This window comes from Lingula anatina, chromosome 7 (genome assembly GCF_051362555.1).
Source record: "Lingula anatina isolate TDL-2025a chromosome 7, LinAna3.0, whole genome shotgun sequence".
NCBI lineage: Eukaryota > Metazoa > Brachiopoda > Lingulata > Lingulida > Lingulidae > Lingula > Lingula anatina.
This window is the reverse complement of record NC_141773.1, coordinates 14614740-14633943: the sequence shown is the minus strand read 5'-3', so window position 1 is coordinate 14633943 and position 19204 is coordinate 14614740. Positions and strand designations below refer to the sequence as shown.

Here is a 19204-nt window from a genome sequence, read left to right as displayed (position 1 = left end):
AACTAAAAATGGATCATCATTAAACCGCCGAAGTCTACTGAATTGTCAGAAGACAACGACAACGAAAATAATAAGAACGTTTCTGTTTCGAACATTAGCGTGTTAAAGAAAGGGAAAAGTTTGTCCGAAAATGGTTCTTTCGTGTGAGCTCAACTAAATAATAAATTGTCTGAGCTCTTATTAATGTGTTAATTCTTCGTCGTTATTACGTAAAAATAGATAAAGTTTGAAATAGATTAAGTTTGTTTAAATATGTATATTTTTTATTAATAAATTAACATATGCATATATATACAATTATGATACAACAAATCTATCGTTAAAACAACTATGACAAGCAAGCGAGGCACCAAACAACCAGTCGCTTACCAGAAGCCTAAATGTAAAAACGATATTATAACATAAAGCTTTAACAATACGATAACAAAAAACAACATTTCTTTTATAGAGATATGTTCACTTAGAGTAAACCTTAATTCATTTTACTAATCCGTAATAATCTGCACATAATGAAATGGAATGCATTTTATATGAAAACTACTGCAACATGCTTGATTATATTGCATAGAGTGATTTTCTAATAAATAAACACGAGACAATAATCTGGAGTTAACTAAGAATAACATCCTTATATACAGTAAAAGATATTTATTTTAAAAGCTTAAAGTACTTTTATGAAAAAAAATTAATAAACGTGTACGTTTAAATTTGAATAAATTAAAATTTGCTCAAAAGAGACAGTAAGTCTTAGTTGAACTGTTCAGAACAAGTCTTACAAAACACAAGAGACAAGAAGTCTAAAGTTTTAAATAAAACGCGTGGCACCGAGATGCAGTTTCAGCATCTAACGCTAACAAGTGCCACGATTGTACATGTATTCAGCATAAAGTTTCCACTTTGACCTGTTTGGGAGAAGGTTTAACCCCTAAAGAGGGCGCACAATGTTTACCAATTAACGGTGAATAAACAATCAATTTAAAATTGACGATAACGAGCGAGCATTCATCGAAGCCACTCATAGCATTAAAGAAAGATAATGCAAGTCGTGTTATATGCAATACGAGGGTTTTTCAAATGGATACGAGACTGCATCATTATTGATAAAATACCACTTTAAAAGCTTTAACTGATAAGATGATTGCCCACTAGCAGGGTCACATGAATTCTTATTCTCGTTTGGTATTTAAAGATATTTCTTTGGTTATTACGTTTACATTTCTCAACTGTAAGGAGAATATTTGCTAAAAATGTAGTTATCAACGAGCTGGTCTTTGTTAGATATAATTCAGTGGTATTAACGAGACAGTTTTGACGTACTGTGACAGTTGAGAACAGCACGTGAGTACTGATATCTGGTGTACGAATTCCCAAAGCGTGTGGCTTGCAAGCGTGGTCCCCACGAGTAGGAATAACCCGTCGGTTTTTGATTTCTTTCCGAAAAATTTTTTAGGTCTGTACAAAAATATCACTTAAACACTTCCCAGTGCACTCTTCTTTGAGGCGCCATGTTTACAGACTTCCTTTCCTCTGATAGCAACTTCGTGCAGGGCGTAGAACTCCACCAAGGAATACCCTAGTAGCACCAGCGGAGTGAGGAGAAAATGAAGAAAGTTACGAACGAAACTTATATGCTCTTTGACCTTCATCAATCTTGGTCCGAATACATCCATCATGAAAACCCCAAGGAACGCGAGTTGCTGGAGCCCGGCCAAACCGTACATCACGTAGTAAATGTAGAACGGTGAGTCTTTTACCAGGAAAGCCATAGACAAACCGGCAGAGATACCGTACAAACCTCCCGAACAGAGTAGGATGCCGTAGTATGAAAGGAAACAAAGACCCCAGGAGAAGGCAGGCCAGAAAGGCATGCGACCAGCTTTAATAACGTAGTAGTGGAAGACTTCAGCGGCACCAATGGTCCATCTTCTGGCTTGACGCGCCCACTCAGCCACTTCTAGCTCCACGGTCTCACCGGATGTCGGTCCGCTGATGACGGGGACCGGGATCATCGGAGTACGGATGCGGCGACGAGTAACGCCCATCCATCGGATCAGGCAAATGATGTCGTCCATCTGGTAGGCGGGGTGAACAAAGTTTCCATCAATACACAGCCGCAGAGAAAAGGAGAAAATGCTCATGGAATTGATGTTGAATGGAATGAGAGCCCCCATCATCAGAGTGGTACGGAGAAGGCCGGTGACACGGGTGACAAAGCTACTTCCATCCAATCCCCAGTTGTAGAACAAGGGTGCCTGGAATACGACTCCATGGGGGGTCTTTTCTTTCATGAACTTGGAAGTCAGAGCTGCGATGTAGCTAGGGTGGAAGTATGAGTCGGCGTCACAAGTGGTCACGATAATCTTTTCAGCATCGAAGTACGCCCCAAGCTCCTCTTGCATTACCTGCGTCGCCTGGCGGAGGCCGTGATTGGCATTGGAGCACTTTCCTGGGATCTCATTTGGAAGACCAAACGGGTGAATGGTGAAAATTAGACGCTCGAAACCAGCATCCTTAATAATCTCACGAAGTTTATCGCATTTTGTTTGCACTTCCGGTGTCTTCTCTTCAAAGGAAATCACCATGGAGATGCGCCCGACTTCGGTCTGGTCTGCTAAAGTCTGAACGCTTCTTGCAATCAGTTCTACTGGTTCCTTGTAACAGCTGATGGCCACCAGGTGGCTGATGTCAGTGTAATCCGGATAGTCTTTTCGGAAATCTTTATTTTTTTTCCTGAAATACGAAATTATAGCATATTAATCTTAGAATTTTGTGGCAATAATAGTATGCCTATAAATATATACATCTTGTTTGCACTTCCGGTGTCTTCTCTTCAAAAGAACTCACCACAATACGTATTTCAAGGTGAAGGCGGATGTCTGAAGATCGGTGTTTTTATGTTAATAAAAGCATCCGTGAAACCACCGGTTACATCAACATAATGCGTTCGACTTGGTACATCCTCCCAGTATCACCAGTTTGAGCCCTCTTCGTGAAAGAGACACACGCATGCACTCCAACAATATATATATATATACTATACTTCGATCAACACGAATTTCAAGAATTAAAACATCTTTCGTCATTGTTTCTTCGTGGCTTAAATATCTTTTAAAATAAGAGGTCATTCAGAAGTCAATACTTACATGTAAAGGACAATCATATTCTTGCAGGCCAAGGTAACCACGACTACCCACATGAAGACAAAAAGAGCCTGGACAACCGGAATTAAGTACCAGGCGACGGTCTGTGACACAAACGGCACCCACACAGGCATTGGGACGATGATCCAGAAGAGAAGGTTAAACATAGGGTTCCACCTGAACCTCTGTTTTCCTGTCTTCATTGGTTTATGGGAAATTCCTGTGTCATTTGCACCATGAATTGGTGATTTTCTTCCTGGGACGGCTCCCTCTGGAGGTAGTTCATAACTGCCTGCCGTGATATACTTTCTTGTGTTTTTCTCATCTTCTTCTGAAAATGTTGAGGTGATACTGTCTTTGCTCTCTTCTGCGAGACCTTCGCCACTAAATGAAAGGTGGACGCCAGCGTGCGTTATGTTCTGTTCCACTTGAAACTCAGCCATGGTGGAATCAAGGTATTCGGGTTTGTATTGCTCCTTCAGTTTCCGTGACAGTTCTGAATGCAGTTTAAGTATCTTGTTAGATGCGTACGTTTGAAAGTGATAGGTTTGTAAATACGTATTTCGTGTAGGACAAAGAAAATACTCTTACTTACAATACGGAATATTTCGGAAACTAGGCCTAAGCATTTCTCTCTATTCTGTTGTTGTCGTATTTAGAAAACCATTGATAAACTTGACCTACATGTAACCAGTAACTAGTGAATGTTTTTAAGTAAGAACAAATTTGTAGAGAAGTGCACAAAGTTGATTGCAGGTTCATCTTCTGTGTGACAAAAGTGAGAATAGAAGGTTAATGTATTGTCGCTGAGATGCATAGTTGAAGTCTTTCTCTGTCATGTAAACTTGAAGGGTGATAATGCCCCATCTGAAATCTAAAAGATGAGCATTATGGCTTTTATATATTGGAATCATTTCTTTGCTAGGTTTTTAATCATCGTCATTAACATACGCGTAGCAGGTACTACTGGTAGCCTTACCATCTTTGGGATTAGAGAAATCCACATTTTTCTTTGAGGCTGGCTGTTTATTTTTGAAAGGTTTTTGGAGTGTGTGAACCGCACTTTCTGGGGTGCTGTCAATGCCACTTTCGCTGTCACTTCCTGACGTCACACTGGCGGTGTCGTCATCCACGATGGAGTGCCCATCATCAGCAGGGGAGCAGTGAAACCTCCCGTCACAATCCGGGACCTGTTTGTCGAGATTGACGGATTTTGAGACACGTGACACAGTGTCCATCGAGGTGAAGCTGCTGTTTTGTATATCTACTTGTATATTTATTCCACTGTCAACACTAGGGAGAGTGGGACCAACTTTCCCTTGAAATGAAAAATCGTCCACGCTCACGCTCAATCGTCGTGTGAAGGAAATCGGAACAACGTCAGCCATTGTTTATCTGTAAAAACAGAGAGATAATGAATAAAGCATAGTTTGGCCACTAAAATGCATGAAAATAACCGTGAATAAAAATATATAGTGCTGTTATTTATCATAGGTTTGTTCTTTACCATCCAGGCCCTTAGATTGGAAAAACGGTTTTTCAATTTCGTTTTAAGGAAATTTCATGGTTTCTTGATGATACAGCGAGTATACAACCGAGTTTATATATTTGATTAGGCCATTCACTTTGTTGCATTCATTTCTGTAGATTTGGTGAGTGAGTTTGGTTTTACGCCATAAACTTTCTGCCTTCCGTCTTCTCCTTTACGCATTCAGGATATCACAATTCATCCTTGGCTGCAAGTCCCTCTTGACAATAAAGTTGATTTCATTGGACCTATGATGTCGAAACTATTAGACAGCAGCTTGCCATGTAACTCAATAGACCAGTTTGGGTCTAGGTCGCTGATACTGACATTTTTAAATTATTAAAATAATTTCTCTTCCAAGATCTGTTACAACTCGAGAGGATTCAAATCTTCATTCTTCAATGAAAACCGATTCTTTCACTGGCAGTGGCTTTCCACACGTCATGGTCACAGAGAGGGCGATCACAGAGGAGGTGACCGACAGAACAGAAATTTACAAGTTCATCCCTTTTCTTGGTTATAATCAGATCTAGTGTGTGGCTATGCACATGGTTTTACCTAATAAAATGTTTTTCTAAATTGAAACTATCTAGACTTGACATGAATTTATTTGTTTCACTGTTGTCAGTTCTTTCCAATCTATATTGAAATCTTCTAGCACAGTCGGCCGTTCTGATAGGGCTCTACATGAAGTTATTTTAGGTGGTCTTCAAAGAAGGTAGAATTTTTGATGTTGTTTTTCTTCGATGGAAGGATTCTGTACTTAGTAGTGGTGATGTCAACATTAAAATATATTTAAAGATACGCAGGTGCGTTTCTGGGTCTCATTAATGCTTGTGTGACGCCATTTTGCAATTAGAGCCGATATTGAGAGTTAATAATTATTAATTATTAATTACCATTCCCAAATTCAAGCAGCCCTTAGCCGGTAACATCCATCTTTATATGAAGTACACAACATTGTTGATGTTAATGATGATTAAAAAATATTTAAAAACCTACAGGTGCGTTTCTGGGTATCACAAATGCTCGTGTGACTACATAATGCAATGAGGGCCGATATTGTGAGTTAAAAAAAAACATTTTCCGGACACAATTTACTTCACCGTATTGAGCATTTTGAATTCCTTCAAGAACAAACATACTAGTATCATATTCTCGATCATGTAGCTTCCGAAATAATACAATAAATATGCGTTCACCTAATCTCTTAGAGTTTGTTATCTCATCCACCCGAAGTGTCACCTGGTCTGTACCTACCTGTTTAAATGACACAAAAGGTCACCGATAATCGGGAGATGTCCGCACGCAGTTGGCTTTGAGAAGGAATTGCTCTCAGCTGATGAACCTTTGATCTCTTCTCAACATTCAAGCCCCACCGATAATTCTGCCCGTGGTTCAACAAGCGCTAAGGAGGTTGGAGAAACGACAGGTTCCACTTGCCTCATCCGGAAACTTTCTTGGCAAGAAATGCTACTTCACGGCCGGGTCTTTTTAGTCGCGGTATTTGAATGCATCTATAACCAGTGGGGACCATATCAGCCAATACCGACAGGTGCACACTGGGAGTAAGCCAGGTTTCAACTATAGTTATCAAATCGAGGTTTTTTCCCAAAACAGAATCACGTATCATCACTGCTTTTTTCCTCACTGATCTACTGTTCATTGTAGCTATTGTAAATGAAAGGCCGGTCATTGAGTATGGTTTTCCAATTAGTTTTATATCATCCAGGAATGGGCTTTTCTTTTTCCTCTGCGGACTCATAGGCTGGGATAATAGTTTTCCAATGTCTAGTGAACACGTTTGTTACCACCTCCATATTTAACCAATCTATTGTTATCGGTCTCCTCAAATTATCAAAGTTGGGACCCATCTGCTTTAGCTCAGAGGAAAACCTCATTAGGTCATAATAGATGATAGTCACAATTGGCTTGCTTCGGGTCACCATACACCATGACCCCCGCAGGTATAATTATGTTTAGGTCTTTCATCGTTGCCCAGGTTTTTGATGATACCCCTCACTTACTTTTGGCATCAATGTCTATCAGCATATCTGTCGCATATGCATATACATACCTTTTCATGGTTCTATTAGAGCGCATTCAGAGCAGATAATCTGCAGACTAAATATAACCGATCCCACTTAAAAGCAAGACGCCTAATCCCATGATGGCCCCTCGGTCTCCACACGCGCCATTAAGCGGATCACATCTCGGCTCCGAGGTTTTATTCATGCTGGGACGGCGCGTGTGGGGACGGGGATACCAACAAGAGATTAGGTGGTTTGCTTTTAAGTAGGGACGGCAATATTTAGTCCGCGGGTCAACTTGTTCTGAATCTGCTCTTAGAACAATTTGTCCTTGGGTGAGCAGAAATCTAAATTCAACATATATAACAAGTGTAACTTGTCTCTTCAGTATTGGCTTCCAGTGCGTTGAAAGTCCCGATATCTTAGTCCAAATGTGCAGTAAAATGCAAGTTTACCCTCAGATATCTGAGAAATGTCATGAAACAACCATGTACAAAGTCCTGACGACTTTAAACAAATGAGCATAAAGAAATTACTGAACAACTTTTCAGAACACCCAAATAAGCAAATTTTCCTCCAGCCTACTCATAAGTAGTGTGGCCTTCTCATAAGTGGCGCCCCCGTCTCCTCTCATACGTATTCTAATTAAGTTTAACTCTAGGAATAAAGGGAAAGTAAAAGTCTTTTGCTGCGGCTCGTCCGAAGACTACGCAAAATATTGACAGAATTGTAAACCTGCATGTCTTTACAGCCTTGAAACACTTGCAAGTAAAGTTTGGCTTCATGTTGTATTTTCATGAGGATTTAAAACCTCAATTTTTACTGACATTTTCGTTGCGTGTGGATGGTTTGTAATGACCCCACCCTAAATAATGTTATAGCGATTAACTGTATTAAAAGGTAAATACGTGGATACCTTAAGCCTGTTAAATGAGATTACGCTCGTGTCAAGAAATAAAAATAGATAAATAAAAAGTAACTGAAAAAGAGGCACCATGCAGCTAATAATCAATGTGACTATGAAATAACATGGAAATAAACTTAAACGAATGAAAGCAACAACATACTTGAAAGAAAAAATAAATGTGCTGCGTTTTCTTTAAATTTAATCATATTTATTGTTAAAAAATTCTTACCTTGGTTCGTAGTGATGTTAGAAGCTATGCCTCTATAATGTCTCAGATACAGCGATCGCTCTTTGTTGACAACGAGGAGTTTGGCGAGGTCAAATGATACCAATTATAACGATTCGATAACAATCTCCAGAGCTTATTTATAGCATAGCTTGCTTTAGCCTCACCTTTGCAATCGGACAAGCTTAACAGATGCAATGTTGTCAATAGCTTATGCTGACACATTACATTATAATATTAAGGATGATGGGTCTTACAGAATATTTGGCATAATGTGGGTCTCCTTGAAACCCCACAAACGAAATGTGTGCAGAAATGTTTGTAAATATGGGACTCCTTAATATGTACATCAGAGATGTGTTAAAATCGATAACCACACTATAAAGACTATAAAAACAATCGATTAGTAAAAAAAAGTGAGTTTTAAAACACCCACCTCAATATGCAACAATGAAGTTACCGTGCCAGGTCGGTGGTCGGGTAACATCACACAAGACAGAGGGGAGAGAGCACGTATGTTTAGCTTTCAAACTCAGCTGTCATTATCTACTTGTAGATCAGATCACGTGTCTATCCTACAAAATATTAATTCTGACATAATAGCATGTGTTGTGTAAGGGCAATACACTGTTCTGTAAACTTAGAATAAAGACACTCACTTGACACAATGTGTTTTCAATAAAATAATTGAAAAAACTAACAAACCAAACTGTTGTTTCCCTTAAAGAAAGATAATTTTGTCACCCCTGTAGCTTTTTAAGATGAAATCCGTAAAACTGTTTATTCATTGGTTGATCTATTGTCTCTTTTTATCTATTCCTTCTTTCCCCTTTCACAACGTAGATAGATTTTTAAAAGGGATTGAAGATCGTTATGTCTATATTGAACATTTTTCTTACTTCGTTCAACCTCACCAGATTCTTATAATAAACCTCATCACAGTGTGTCTATTGATACCTAGTTTGTTACTTCATAAAATTATGTCTTTCAGTAATTATCTTTTGGCTGACATATCCAAAAAAAAAAACAAACACTTATTTTATTATCTGTGGTCAATCGGAGTGAAGGGAACATATCACCAATACCACATGACAAATGGAATACTGTCAGGGCCTATTATCAAGCAAGTTCTATCTGGGTGTGTGGCAAAAATTGCTATTAATTTATACTTCTTTGAAGATCTACTGGTAAATACTTATGTTTGGAAATTCTAGAAAAAGATCGAATTTCTTGCCCAGTGCAGTTGATGTTGGATTTTATGTGAAAGTGGATGTTATTGTTGCTGTCGTGTTTGGTCTTAAGAGGATATAACAATTATTGACACGTTTTGGCTTTGTACAATCCTGTCAAATAAGCAATACATACATAGAAGAACTTAACTAAGCATCACTACCAATGCATGTGTTGCAGCCAAGTGCTGCAGTTTATATGTGTGTGTGTGTTTATGTGTGTGTGTGTGTGCCCCATGTGATTAATACAGGTTAGGGTGAGTCGGAGTATCGGGGTCAGTATATAGGACGCATGTCATCTGGACAAAGTAATGGGAAACAGACTCCGTTTCCTAGTAAATTGCCATTCCTGTTACACCGGATCCAAGACTTCTATCTGACAGGATTCACAGTGACTTAGAAAATGACTAATCACGGGCCATGAAAGATACTTCCTGTAAATTAAATCTGTTTCTTAGATGTCGTTGTCTTCAAATTTCAATCTGTTCAATTAATTTACATTAGTTTCTTTTTTATTTGATTTAAAGCCATTGAAAAAGAGATGTACATTTTAACTTCAAATTAACTTCGTTTACAGTTAATCCATCATCAACAAACCTGCAAATGTTTATATATATATAACTGAACATTTTTGTTATGTTGGCTCAAAGTGAAATATAATGAGTGAAAGAAAACAGTCGCTAAACGTATACACACGTGCAGCAGCATTGTCTCTCTGGTTGTTTATTGGTAAAAAAAAAAAAAAAAAAAAAAAAAAAAAAAAAAAAAAAAAAAAACAAAACGAAAAGTGATCATTACAAGTGATTATTTGCATGATTATTCACCAAATGCTCAAAGTGGCCTAAAATGCTAAATGTTGACTTACTGACGAATTTTTGAGAAAAAGATCTTTATGAAAGGTTTTAGTGCTCGACTTCTGAGCTTGTAAAGTTTAAACGCGTCAAGCAGTTACGAAAAGTCGATACTAATGACATTTGAAAATGAAGAAGCCGGCCGCGTGAACTCTTACATACACTCTACATGGGTTGGAAGCATGGAGCGATCGTTTTATGCAATGTGATTTCACGTAAACAGATAAAAACTTTGAGGAAAAATGTGAAAAAAACAAACAAACTAGGGCTCAGCTGTGCGTTATTAATTTGCGACAAAAGAAATCACGTCAGATTGATGACACGTTCATGGTTTGAACAATGGAGTGTGTTTTTGCTTAAAATCTGAAACAATTGTTCTTTAGAAATGGGAGAACAATGTGGCGAAGGTTCCAGAAATTCATTTTGTCTGAAAGAAAAACCTACTCGTAACACGACATTATGAACTCGTTAATTTGAAAGGGGCATTTTCAGAACGTGATTTTAAACGTGATATTCTTTTGTTTTCACAGTTTCCCAAATGTATTAAATTGTCTGTCACCTACCGCATCTCCTGTTAGTATGAATATAACAATTTACCGTGACTTTATATGAAAAGGGGGATCACGCAAAAGATACCTTGCAATTGTTTACGGTGTGATGTTGTTTTTGTAGTACTATGATACTGATTAGCTAGAGCCTTAATTCACTGTCACGTCAACACGAAAGCTAACCAAAACGACGTTCCTACCGACCTGAAGTAAGAGCGAATCAGCAAGTCGGCTCTAACGGTTATATATATAATGAACTACGCAAAATAACACAGAAGAGCACTGAGAGGAAAGAGACACATCAGCAATGAAGGTCTTAATGCTTTTGGTTATGGTAGTGTATTACTTGATTGACTCACAAAAGGAAATTCCAGTGGAAGCGTCAATGCCAAAGATTCCTAGGGCGCCGTCCAACTCTGCAATGATCACGTCTACAACTCCAACTGTCCCCAGGTCTGTCAGTAGTCGAGAAGAGCGGCTGACAACGACACGGCCTAGGCATAAAAGCACAAGAGTTCCCAGGATCACTGAGAGTGACTCCCCTATGGTCACCGGAAGTGACTTACCTATGGTCAACGAAAGTGGCTCACCCGTTGTCGACAAAAGCAGCTCACCTGTGTTCGACAGAAGTAATTCACCTACTGTCAACCAAAGTGGATCTTCTATGGTCACTAGGGCGAACACAGCAGCTGTAAATGGTATGCTTGTCGCTACTGCCGCGTCCACAAACAAGGTCGCAAACAATGAGGTTCATACAACACAGAAGGAAGTTCCAAATGTACAGGTTAACTACCCTGCTTTCATTCCAGAGGTCCCGAACCTCAACTCAAACGTAAGCTTAACAAGTACACGTCAAGCAAGCACCGGTCACGTATCTCAAGGACATTTATCTAACCCTTCACCGAAATTAGAACAATTTGCTCCAACTTCTCCCATGGTGTATTCTCAGAGGGAACTAATGCTGCTTAACGTAACAGTCAACATCCCGTTCTGTGCTAGTCGTGGTGATGGGTCAACTAATGACGTCGTCCTCGTAACCTGCTACTGCGACGACTTGTGTGACGTGTTTGGTGATTGCTGTTGGCCATATGACCGTTTTTGCAACGATACCAAAATTACCGGGATTGACCTCCACCGAAATAACACAGAGTGTTGGTTACAGGGGTCTCAAGAAATTGAAGACGTTTACAGCAGATACTACTGGGTAGTGTCTTCCTGTCCCAGCCATTGGCACGATGAAGAAGTTCGAAATAAATGCGAGTTAAAAGGCTGGTCCAATGACATAGCTGTTGTGTTGCCCGTCTCGTCAGCAGAGTCAAACGTCACATTTAAAAACTCTTTTTGCGCCACCTGTCACAACGTGACAGCTCACAAAGCATGGAAGCCCAGGATTGTGTGTCACAAGTCACAAATCAAAGTTTTCAAAGATGCTACGACCGTTACCGGAGTTTTGGAGAAGATCCATTTGACACCAGATTGCATGTTGTTTTTTGGCGCACCGGACCATCTCCCAGGACGCCCTTGCATAGGTCCTGATGGGGGACACGAACCCTTGAGCGGAACCAACGATGGAGGGTGCCAATTCACATATGACGCCGAATCTGTACGTCTTTGTAATTCTGGACCCGTGTCAGTGACGTATTTTGAAGGGCCTCATGGCCACTCTTATGGTCGGAATGTATTCTGTTGGTTTTGCCATTTGTATCCAGATACTTTCCCAAGCATCCAGCGCTGTAATGAAAACGGTGAGTCTTCTTAGTTGCAAAATCTTAATTTTAGCCCTGAGGTATAAGTTGTAAGTCACTGCTCCACTAAATTTTGTGTATCCCATTATTTGTCAATCCAATATAAATTCATTCCTGGACTGGTGTATACATTATTCATCCTTATAATTTGTATAACAATGCAATTGATTGTTTGCACGTTATGCAAAAAGTATATTTAGTTCAAATAGTGCAGAAACAATAATTAAAATACATTGAATATCTTGAAATAACTTGCTTTTATAATACTTTAAAATAAATAAATAAATACACAACTAAATATATATTTGCACATAAAATTACTAGATAAAAATTGTTGTATATATTAATGGTTCAATAACCATTAGAAGTAGTTTTATGAATGTCAAAATATTTGGCATGTTAGCATCTTATTCATAAAGATGCATTGAAAATTATCTATATGATGATTTAAGAAAAGGGTTAACAAGGTCTTCTTTTGATTGGGTATTGAGGGAGATGGATACGACGGGATGTATTTTCTTACCCGCTTAGATAATGAAAAAAATTAACATTGTCCTGTTGTGAAATGATGCTGTCACATAGAAAATCCCTGCATCTGGATGAATAAACTATTTCAAGATGTTAAACGTAACTGCAGCGTTTTTTGTTGTTGAAATTTGTGTTTTCTATTTCAAACAAATCTTCCTCGCCTTAACATATCCAGTTATAGACCGTTCAACACCGCCGTTTATACACCTATTTATCTGCATCAATCATCACCAGCCTGGTGCCTGAGAATCGTCTTGAAAATCTTACTTCTGGTTTTATCAGTAAACATGCAGAATGATGCCTCTGTTTGATGTTACATCGTAATAAGAAGTGAATATCTAAAATAAACGTAAAACAAGTAAGGCAAACTTCGGGAAAAGATTGTATTTCACACCCTTGCCATAATTAACTCTGACTTACTTACAGAGTTATGGCGCGAGCCCAGCAGCAATTCACACCAATGTTTAAAACAGAAACGCGTGGGAGTGGTTGATAGCACAAAGGGGGGGGGGGTGTCTTTTGCTCTAATACTGTTTTTAAATTTTTACTGCAATAGTACATATATAAGTATTTTAAATTCAAGAAATTGGTAAAGGGATTTCTAGGTAATTCTAGTTTTTCGACCTCCTTTGAAGAACCCTATATTAATGTTCACGGTTGCTATTTATCGAAAAAACGATTACTTGTTCTTGGAACATTGATGCTTGGTCAGGTCTTGAAAAAGATAATACAAATTAGATAATTTCTTCCCTACTCATTACTATTACATTTTATGTTTTAATTTTCAATTTGTGTTTTATACATTCTTCATTGTTTTTTGTTGTATCAAATTATTGATTGATCTTTAAACAGCAGGTGACATAGCGAGCAAGGGATTTGAACCTCAAGGCCTTTCCGCTTTGATAGATTATCAAAGAGAAGCACAATGCAAAGAAAATTGGAATCAGGTAAGCACGTGCTATTCCTCAGCTTAAACTCCTCGGGCGTTTTTTCCGCAATGATGTTACTTTCAACTGTAGTGTAAAAACATATATATATATATATATATATATATATATATATAAAGAGAGAGAGAGAGAGAGAGAGAGATTCTTCAAATGAATCTTCTGAAGAATTTAATTCCATCCAAATATGTGAAATAAGTATTTATTATAAATGTGTTATCTTTGTTTTCATAATGTATTTCATATCCAGAAAAACTTGTTATTTATTTAAATACGTATTTGCTTTCTAATTGACCTATCACTGCTGTTTGCAATTTTTAAGTACGTAGACACTAAATTACTGAATGTGACATTTGACAAAATTTTTTAAAGCATGTGATCCGTTGTGACGAAATAGGGGTCTGTGTTACATAGAGTCCACCCTCCATTTAATTACACAGGTTAGGGTTAGCCTGGCGTAATGGGGTCAAAATGGGGCGAGACTTACCTTTGCAAAACTAATGGGAACCACATTTTCATGGGGGACTTTCTGTCACATAACACCTGTTCGTGGTTGGCCAAATGATCACACATAACCATCTTGCTCCTAAATCATTTGGATTTTATTTTCAGGACACCTGTAAGCGGACTGAAGAATGTCAAGTGGATGAAAAGTGGTGCTCTCTGCCCCTTGATTTCATCATGAACTTGAAATTCAACTTGACTTTTAAACTCAGTCCGAAACAACCCGTTAAAAGTCCATGTGAACTAATGCCACTCTGTCTCATTGACTTCACGATTTTTGGAGAGGTAGATTTATCTCACTTTTCACCACGTGGCGCGTGGAAGACCAAAACAGAGGGAGGATTTCGTGATGGGTGGTGCTCCCTACCCTTTAATGAGAGAGAGAACATGATGGTTACAGTACCAATTACGCTCAAGCAGAGCGTCCGTCGTGTGCGTGATGCTAAACAATTGTTTGAGGACTTCCTGGATCAAGTTGAAGCTTTTATAAAGAATTCTCACCGTCAGATTTCTTACAAAGGAATAGATTTTGACGTCAGTGTCGTGAGAAACGGAAGTTCCTCTGCAGATACCCCATCTGGAAGACGGAATCCCGATCGCCCCTTATCTTCTCTTTCTGGAGCCCAATACAATCAAATGTTATTGCAGGCTTTGATAGCAATTATCATTACTTACATTTAAAATGTAAGATTGTCTTATCAAAAATTCATTTCCATGGAAGTATTTGAGGGCTAAAATGAGATACTGAATTAAGATCTATAGGTTTTAGCATCAAGGGGTAATAGGAATTTGGAAGACCTTTCATCCCCCTTGAACTGTGTTCCTCTTAACGTAGATAGTAGACAGTGGCTTAAAAGTTGCATGAAAAAGAATTTGATTTCTAAAGCACTTACAGAATATTACTGGGTCAAACACATAAAAATACATGAAAGCTTGTCATGATGCGTTTTCCCATGCTGACCTCTTGCAATAAAGACAATCAGTAGTTGAGATCAGTATGTCGCAGGTGCAATGTCTGCATGAAAATATATTATAATTTTAAACAATGAAATAATGGCAAGATGGTGGTTTAATATGTTTGTGATAATGAAGCTTAATAAATAGCGAGCAAATTGAGAAGAGCATAGAAGCAACGTCTCTGACAATTTCGGGAATATTGGTGTTAGGACATGTGCGTAGATTTTTCGATGTAAACGTAAATGGAATAGTAAGGAGATGATTTTCGTAAATATTGTATTGACATAGCTATCACTTTCTTTATTTCTTGCAAAACTTTCACTTGCAGAATACACCGGGGATTTTACTGGTAGTGTGAATAAAGGGCATTCCACGTAATATTAATCGTAATTTATTTGTAAATTTTACTGTAACAAAATACACAAAAGTCCAATGGATTGAATTCAGAGTTCGTAGACAATACACTTGACAAGTGTTGTATGCAGATGTGCCACAAAACATTTATTATAACAAAGTTGACATATTGACTCTTGGTTAGACTATAATAGAGAGACTGAATTCAAACCAATGTTTTTTGTACATACCAATCATTTATCATTTTTACTCAAAAGCCCAGTGCATTCTCAGGGAGAGTTTTCAAATATTGGGTCAAATGTTTCCTTTCCAAAACTATGTTTGTGACATATGAATATATTTTAAAATGAAACCAAAGAATTGGTTTTCTTTTCACATATAGACTTTTGGTCTGAATATTTCATATATGTCCATTTACATGATGTTTACTACCTTATTTCAATCAAAACACTGATTTTGTTACTTTCACACAGTTATAATAGGAGCACACTTTCAGTGTAAACAAAAACAAGCATTTTTCAAAATCATAAGTTAAGTTTTTTTAATTGAATAGATATAAAAATGTGAGTCAAGAATCAAATTAACCCCTGGCGATCCTCTGTTTGGCACAGTTTTCCCCTCTATTCAAAGGTGTACTTATCAGTGGCTTTAAAATGCAAACAAAATTCAGAGTGATACACCAAACTTGCTGCCGTGTAGCCTGAGTAACTATACACTGCCCTGTGAACATATTGACAGGATCAGTTCTCAGTTGTTGAGAAATGCAATAAGTTTAATATACGTTGCTATGGAAGCTGTCTTATGGTCAGTTTTTCTACGTTTGCGATTTTTAAGTGCCAAGGACGTACTTAACTGTGGCATTTTACTTTCAACACTTCTGTGGACAGGCTAGACAAGTTGTTTTTCTGTGGATTTACAAAAAATTGAATTCTGAGATGAGAGAGAAAGAACTGCATAATATCTAGATAACTTTGCTATATTTTCGTTAATCATAAATTGGGGAAACACTTGTGACATGAACGTACTGAGGAAGGCAGTTAGGAAGCTGTCGCTGGATACAGGTAGATGATCAGTAGGGTATGCATGTGCATGTTCACTGTTTCAGACCTATGGCCGGCACTGTCAAACATGGGCTGGGGGGGGGGGGGTTAATGGAGCTTTTCAAAACCCGTAGTTCACTGCATTTGACAAATGGCAATAATTCTGGATCAAAACTTTGATTCAGAGTGATCCTTTTTCCAGCCGAAAGGGCGTTTTTAATTTTTTTAAATCCCTTTTCGGTGATTAGGTGATGGCAGCAAGATTTACATTTTATTCTGATTTTCTTTCTCATTCATTATTATCTGTTTTGGGGATGCAGAAGATTAAAGTTGAGGGATGTTGCTACTCAGTTTGGTTTGTGATATTTATAAGACAGAATGTGTTTTGTTGTGACCAAGTATCTCAACAAACACATCTGTGATCTCCACCAAGAAGGGATAACATGCATTGTGTGTCTTATATGTTACAAATAAAACATTTCTTCTTGATAGATCGATCCAACTGAACTTGGAATCTCACTGAATGCCATCATATTAACTGAATTCTCACACGCCTATTTGAACAGCCAGGGAATGATTATCTACCCCGCATAGACAGTAAGGAATTTGATTTTTTAAAAATATTTTTATAACATCTGTGTGTTGGAACAACAATGGGTAGAAAACATACGTTAGGCAGAAGTGTTATGATTGTTAAAATGCGTTTTCCCCTTGCCGGCATACTGTTATACATGTAATGCATGTGCTGTTACTGGATGTAGTTAAGATAAGGATATTTGAAAGGGCAGACTCTAATTACATAACGAAATGCGGATGGATGTTTTTGAAGGGTCTAACCAACAGTTTGAAGCTGCTTGCAGAACATCGACATTACCATGCTGAGTGTCGTGACAGTGTGCCTCATTCAGTGACATAATTCGCTTCCTCAAGTTACCATTCATAATGATTTGAAAGGATCAGAAACCCTGCTCGCTCCCTTTACCGCAAACGAGCTAAAGTGTCACCACGTACTTACAATGAAAACAGGCTTGCCAAAACCATAGCACGCTACAATGTCTCAGAGGGCAGATAATCTTGCACATGCTTTTATTTTGCAACATTTAAAAAATGTGTTAATTTTAAAAAAACCATCCAAACAAAATCGGCGAAACAACTGAGAATGCATATTTTAACTTCTGACTGACAACTTTTATTCTTTCGTCATGTCGGCGTTAAATGATTTTGAAGCATTTCGATTTGTGTCCCAAGAACATGGTACTGACACTTGGTGTGTGGAAAAAGCATGTTTTTTTTTTTATCTCAGAAATAATTATTTTTCCAGAACATGAAAACTGGCCGATTTAACTAACCACTGACCGCGCCCGGTCAAAATGAAAAACATAATAAATAAGAACAAATAAAAGAAATCAAAAATGGCATCCAGAACATACAATATTTATCTATCTGAATTATATGGGCTTGTTCCTAAAGAAACTATCGCTTTACATGTCGCTTTACATGTAGATATTTCATGTAGACCGACTCAAATCCGCGTATTATAAAATTAACACACCTTCTAGCCTTGAGTAGAATACAGTAAAGATTGTGATCATTGTAGTACGCTTGTGATTATTAAATTACGTTGGACACAAGAGGAAGCTCTTTAATCTGCTAATCTGCTCCCATCATCCATTATAATCTCATTATATCAAGTCTCATTATAATACTCTGTATATAGTGTGAATACGGTATTTGAGACAATACAATACAACACAATTGCGTTCGCTAAACTAACACATTTGAAATTTCATGATCTAACAACAATCTTGCACATATATAGAGGGGTGACATAATTACTGCAACGCCTGTATAGTGCACTATGTGACATGGGGGGACCCGTCAGTTTCAAGTCTTTTCCGGTGTATTGCTCGCTGAGGGAGGAGGGTATCAATGTTACCCAGATAGCTGTCAGACTGTGTGTAATGTTTGCAGGATGGAGGGCACTGGTGATGTCCATAAGATACACCGAAGTGGCCGCCCAAGGAAGACTAGTGCCAGAGACGACACGTGCCTTTTTATGGTGTCAAGGCTCAGGAGGTTTCAGCAGTGGCCATATTCATGAGTTTCCAAAATACCGATAAGAGGCCAAACCCATTCATTTATCTTACCTTAGGGAAGCTTAGGGAAACCTCGTGAATCCATGTGAAGCAACTTCCTGTCTAATCAATTCTTTAACCAACGTTAAATTACGTTTATCTCCACTAGTAGAATGTAGCATTTAATTACGACTATCAATATGCAACAATATGGCTAAATGTGTATGGGCTGTTTTCTGCAGTTTGGAAACTCGTCCACATGTACAGGTAGATAATGAGAGCTCAGTTTATTAGCTTAACATGCATTTGACTAGATTTATTCAATTGTTTATGTCATCTATTTAACTTCCATGAACGACATTATTGTAATTCCTTTACAATGCTCAGTTGGCCTGCAGGTAGGATTTGACCGTAAACATGAACTCTTCATGTCACCGCCTAAATGATTGACTTAGAAGTAACGACATTTTGCAGGAAGCTGACGTGCTTATAAAGGCTTATCAGGGTTGTCATCTTTTGAGTACGCTTGTCAATGACAGCCAAGAGTCCGTAAATTATGGCTGAGAGATGTTTCGTAGCTTGTGACTACATATGTTCG

The 19204-nt window shown here is 38.1% G+C and overlaps 1 protein-coding gene across 4 annotated transcripts; it reads right to left on the bottom strand.

Moving 5' to 3' along the window:
• Positions 1-1463: 1463 nt before the first annotated feature.
• On the bottom strand, positions 1464-18788 carry LOC106153468 (uncharacterized). Of its 4 annotated transcripts, none has more exons than XM_087018242.1 (4): positions 18679-18788; positions 4120-4535; positions 3144-3636; positions 1464-2730 (listed from the first exon to the last, which is right to left on the bottom strand). In XM_087018242.1, the coding sequence occupies exons 2-4, from the start codon at positions 4526-4528 to the stop codon at positions 1470-1472; spliced, it is 2163 nt and encodes a 720-aa protein (XP_086874368.1). In that variant the 5' UTR covers positions 4529-4535; positions 18679-18788; the 3' UTR covers positions 1464-1469. The 4 variants fall into 4 exon arrangements, with proteins under 4 accessions (XP_086874368.1, XP_086874365.1, XP_086874367.1 ...); XM_087018239.1 differs by lacking the exon at positions 18679-18788 and adding an exon at positions 8268-8370; XM_087018241.1 differs by lacking the exon at positions 18679-18788 and adding an exon at positions 7835-8027.
• Between the last annotated feature and the right edge of the window lie 416 nt (positions 18789-19204).

Excerpts from the sequence above, each read along its gene's own strand:
- LOC106153468 (XM_087018242.1), bottom strand. The coding sequence starts at position 4,528 with ATGGCTGACGTTGTTCCGATTTCCTTCACACGACGATTGAGCGTGAGC. Across the intron at positions 3,637-4,119 it reads TTTCTCTAATCCCAAAGATG|AACTGTCACGGAAACTGAAG; the intron begins GTAAGGCTACCA and ends AACTGCATTCAG. Across the intron at positions 2,731-3,143 it reads AATATGATTGTCCTTTACAT|GAAAAAAAATAAAGATTTCC; the intron begins GTAAGTATTGAC and ends TTCGTATTTCAG.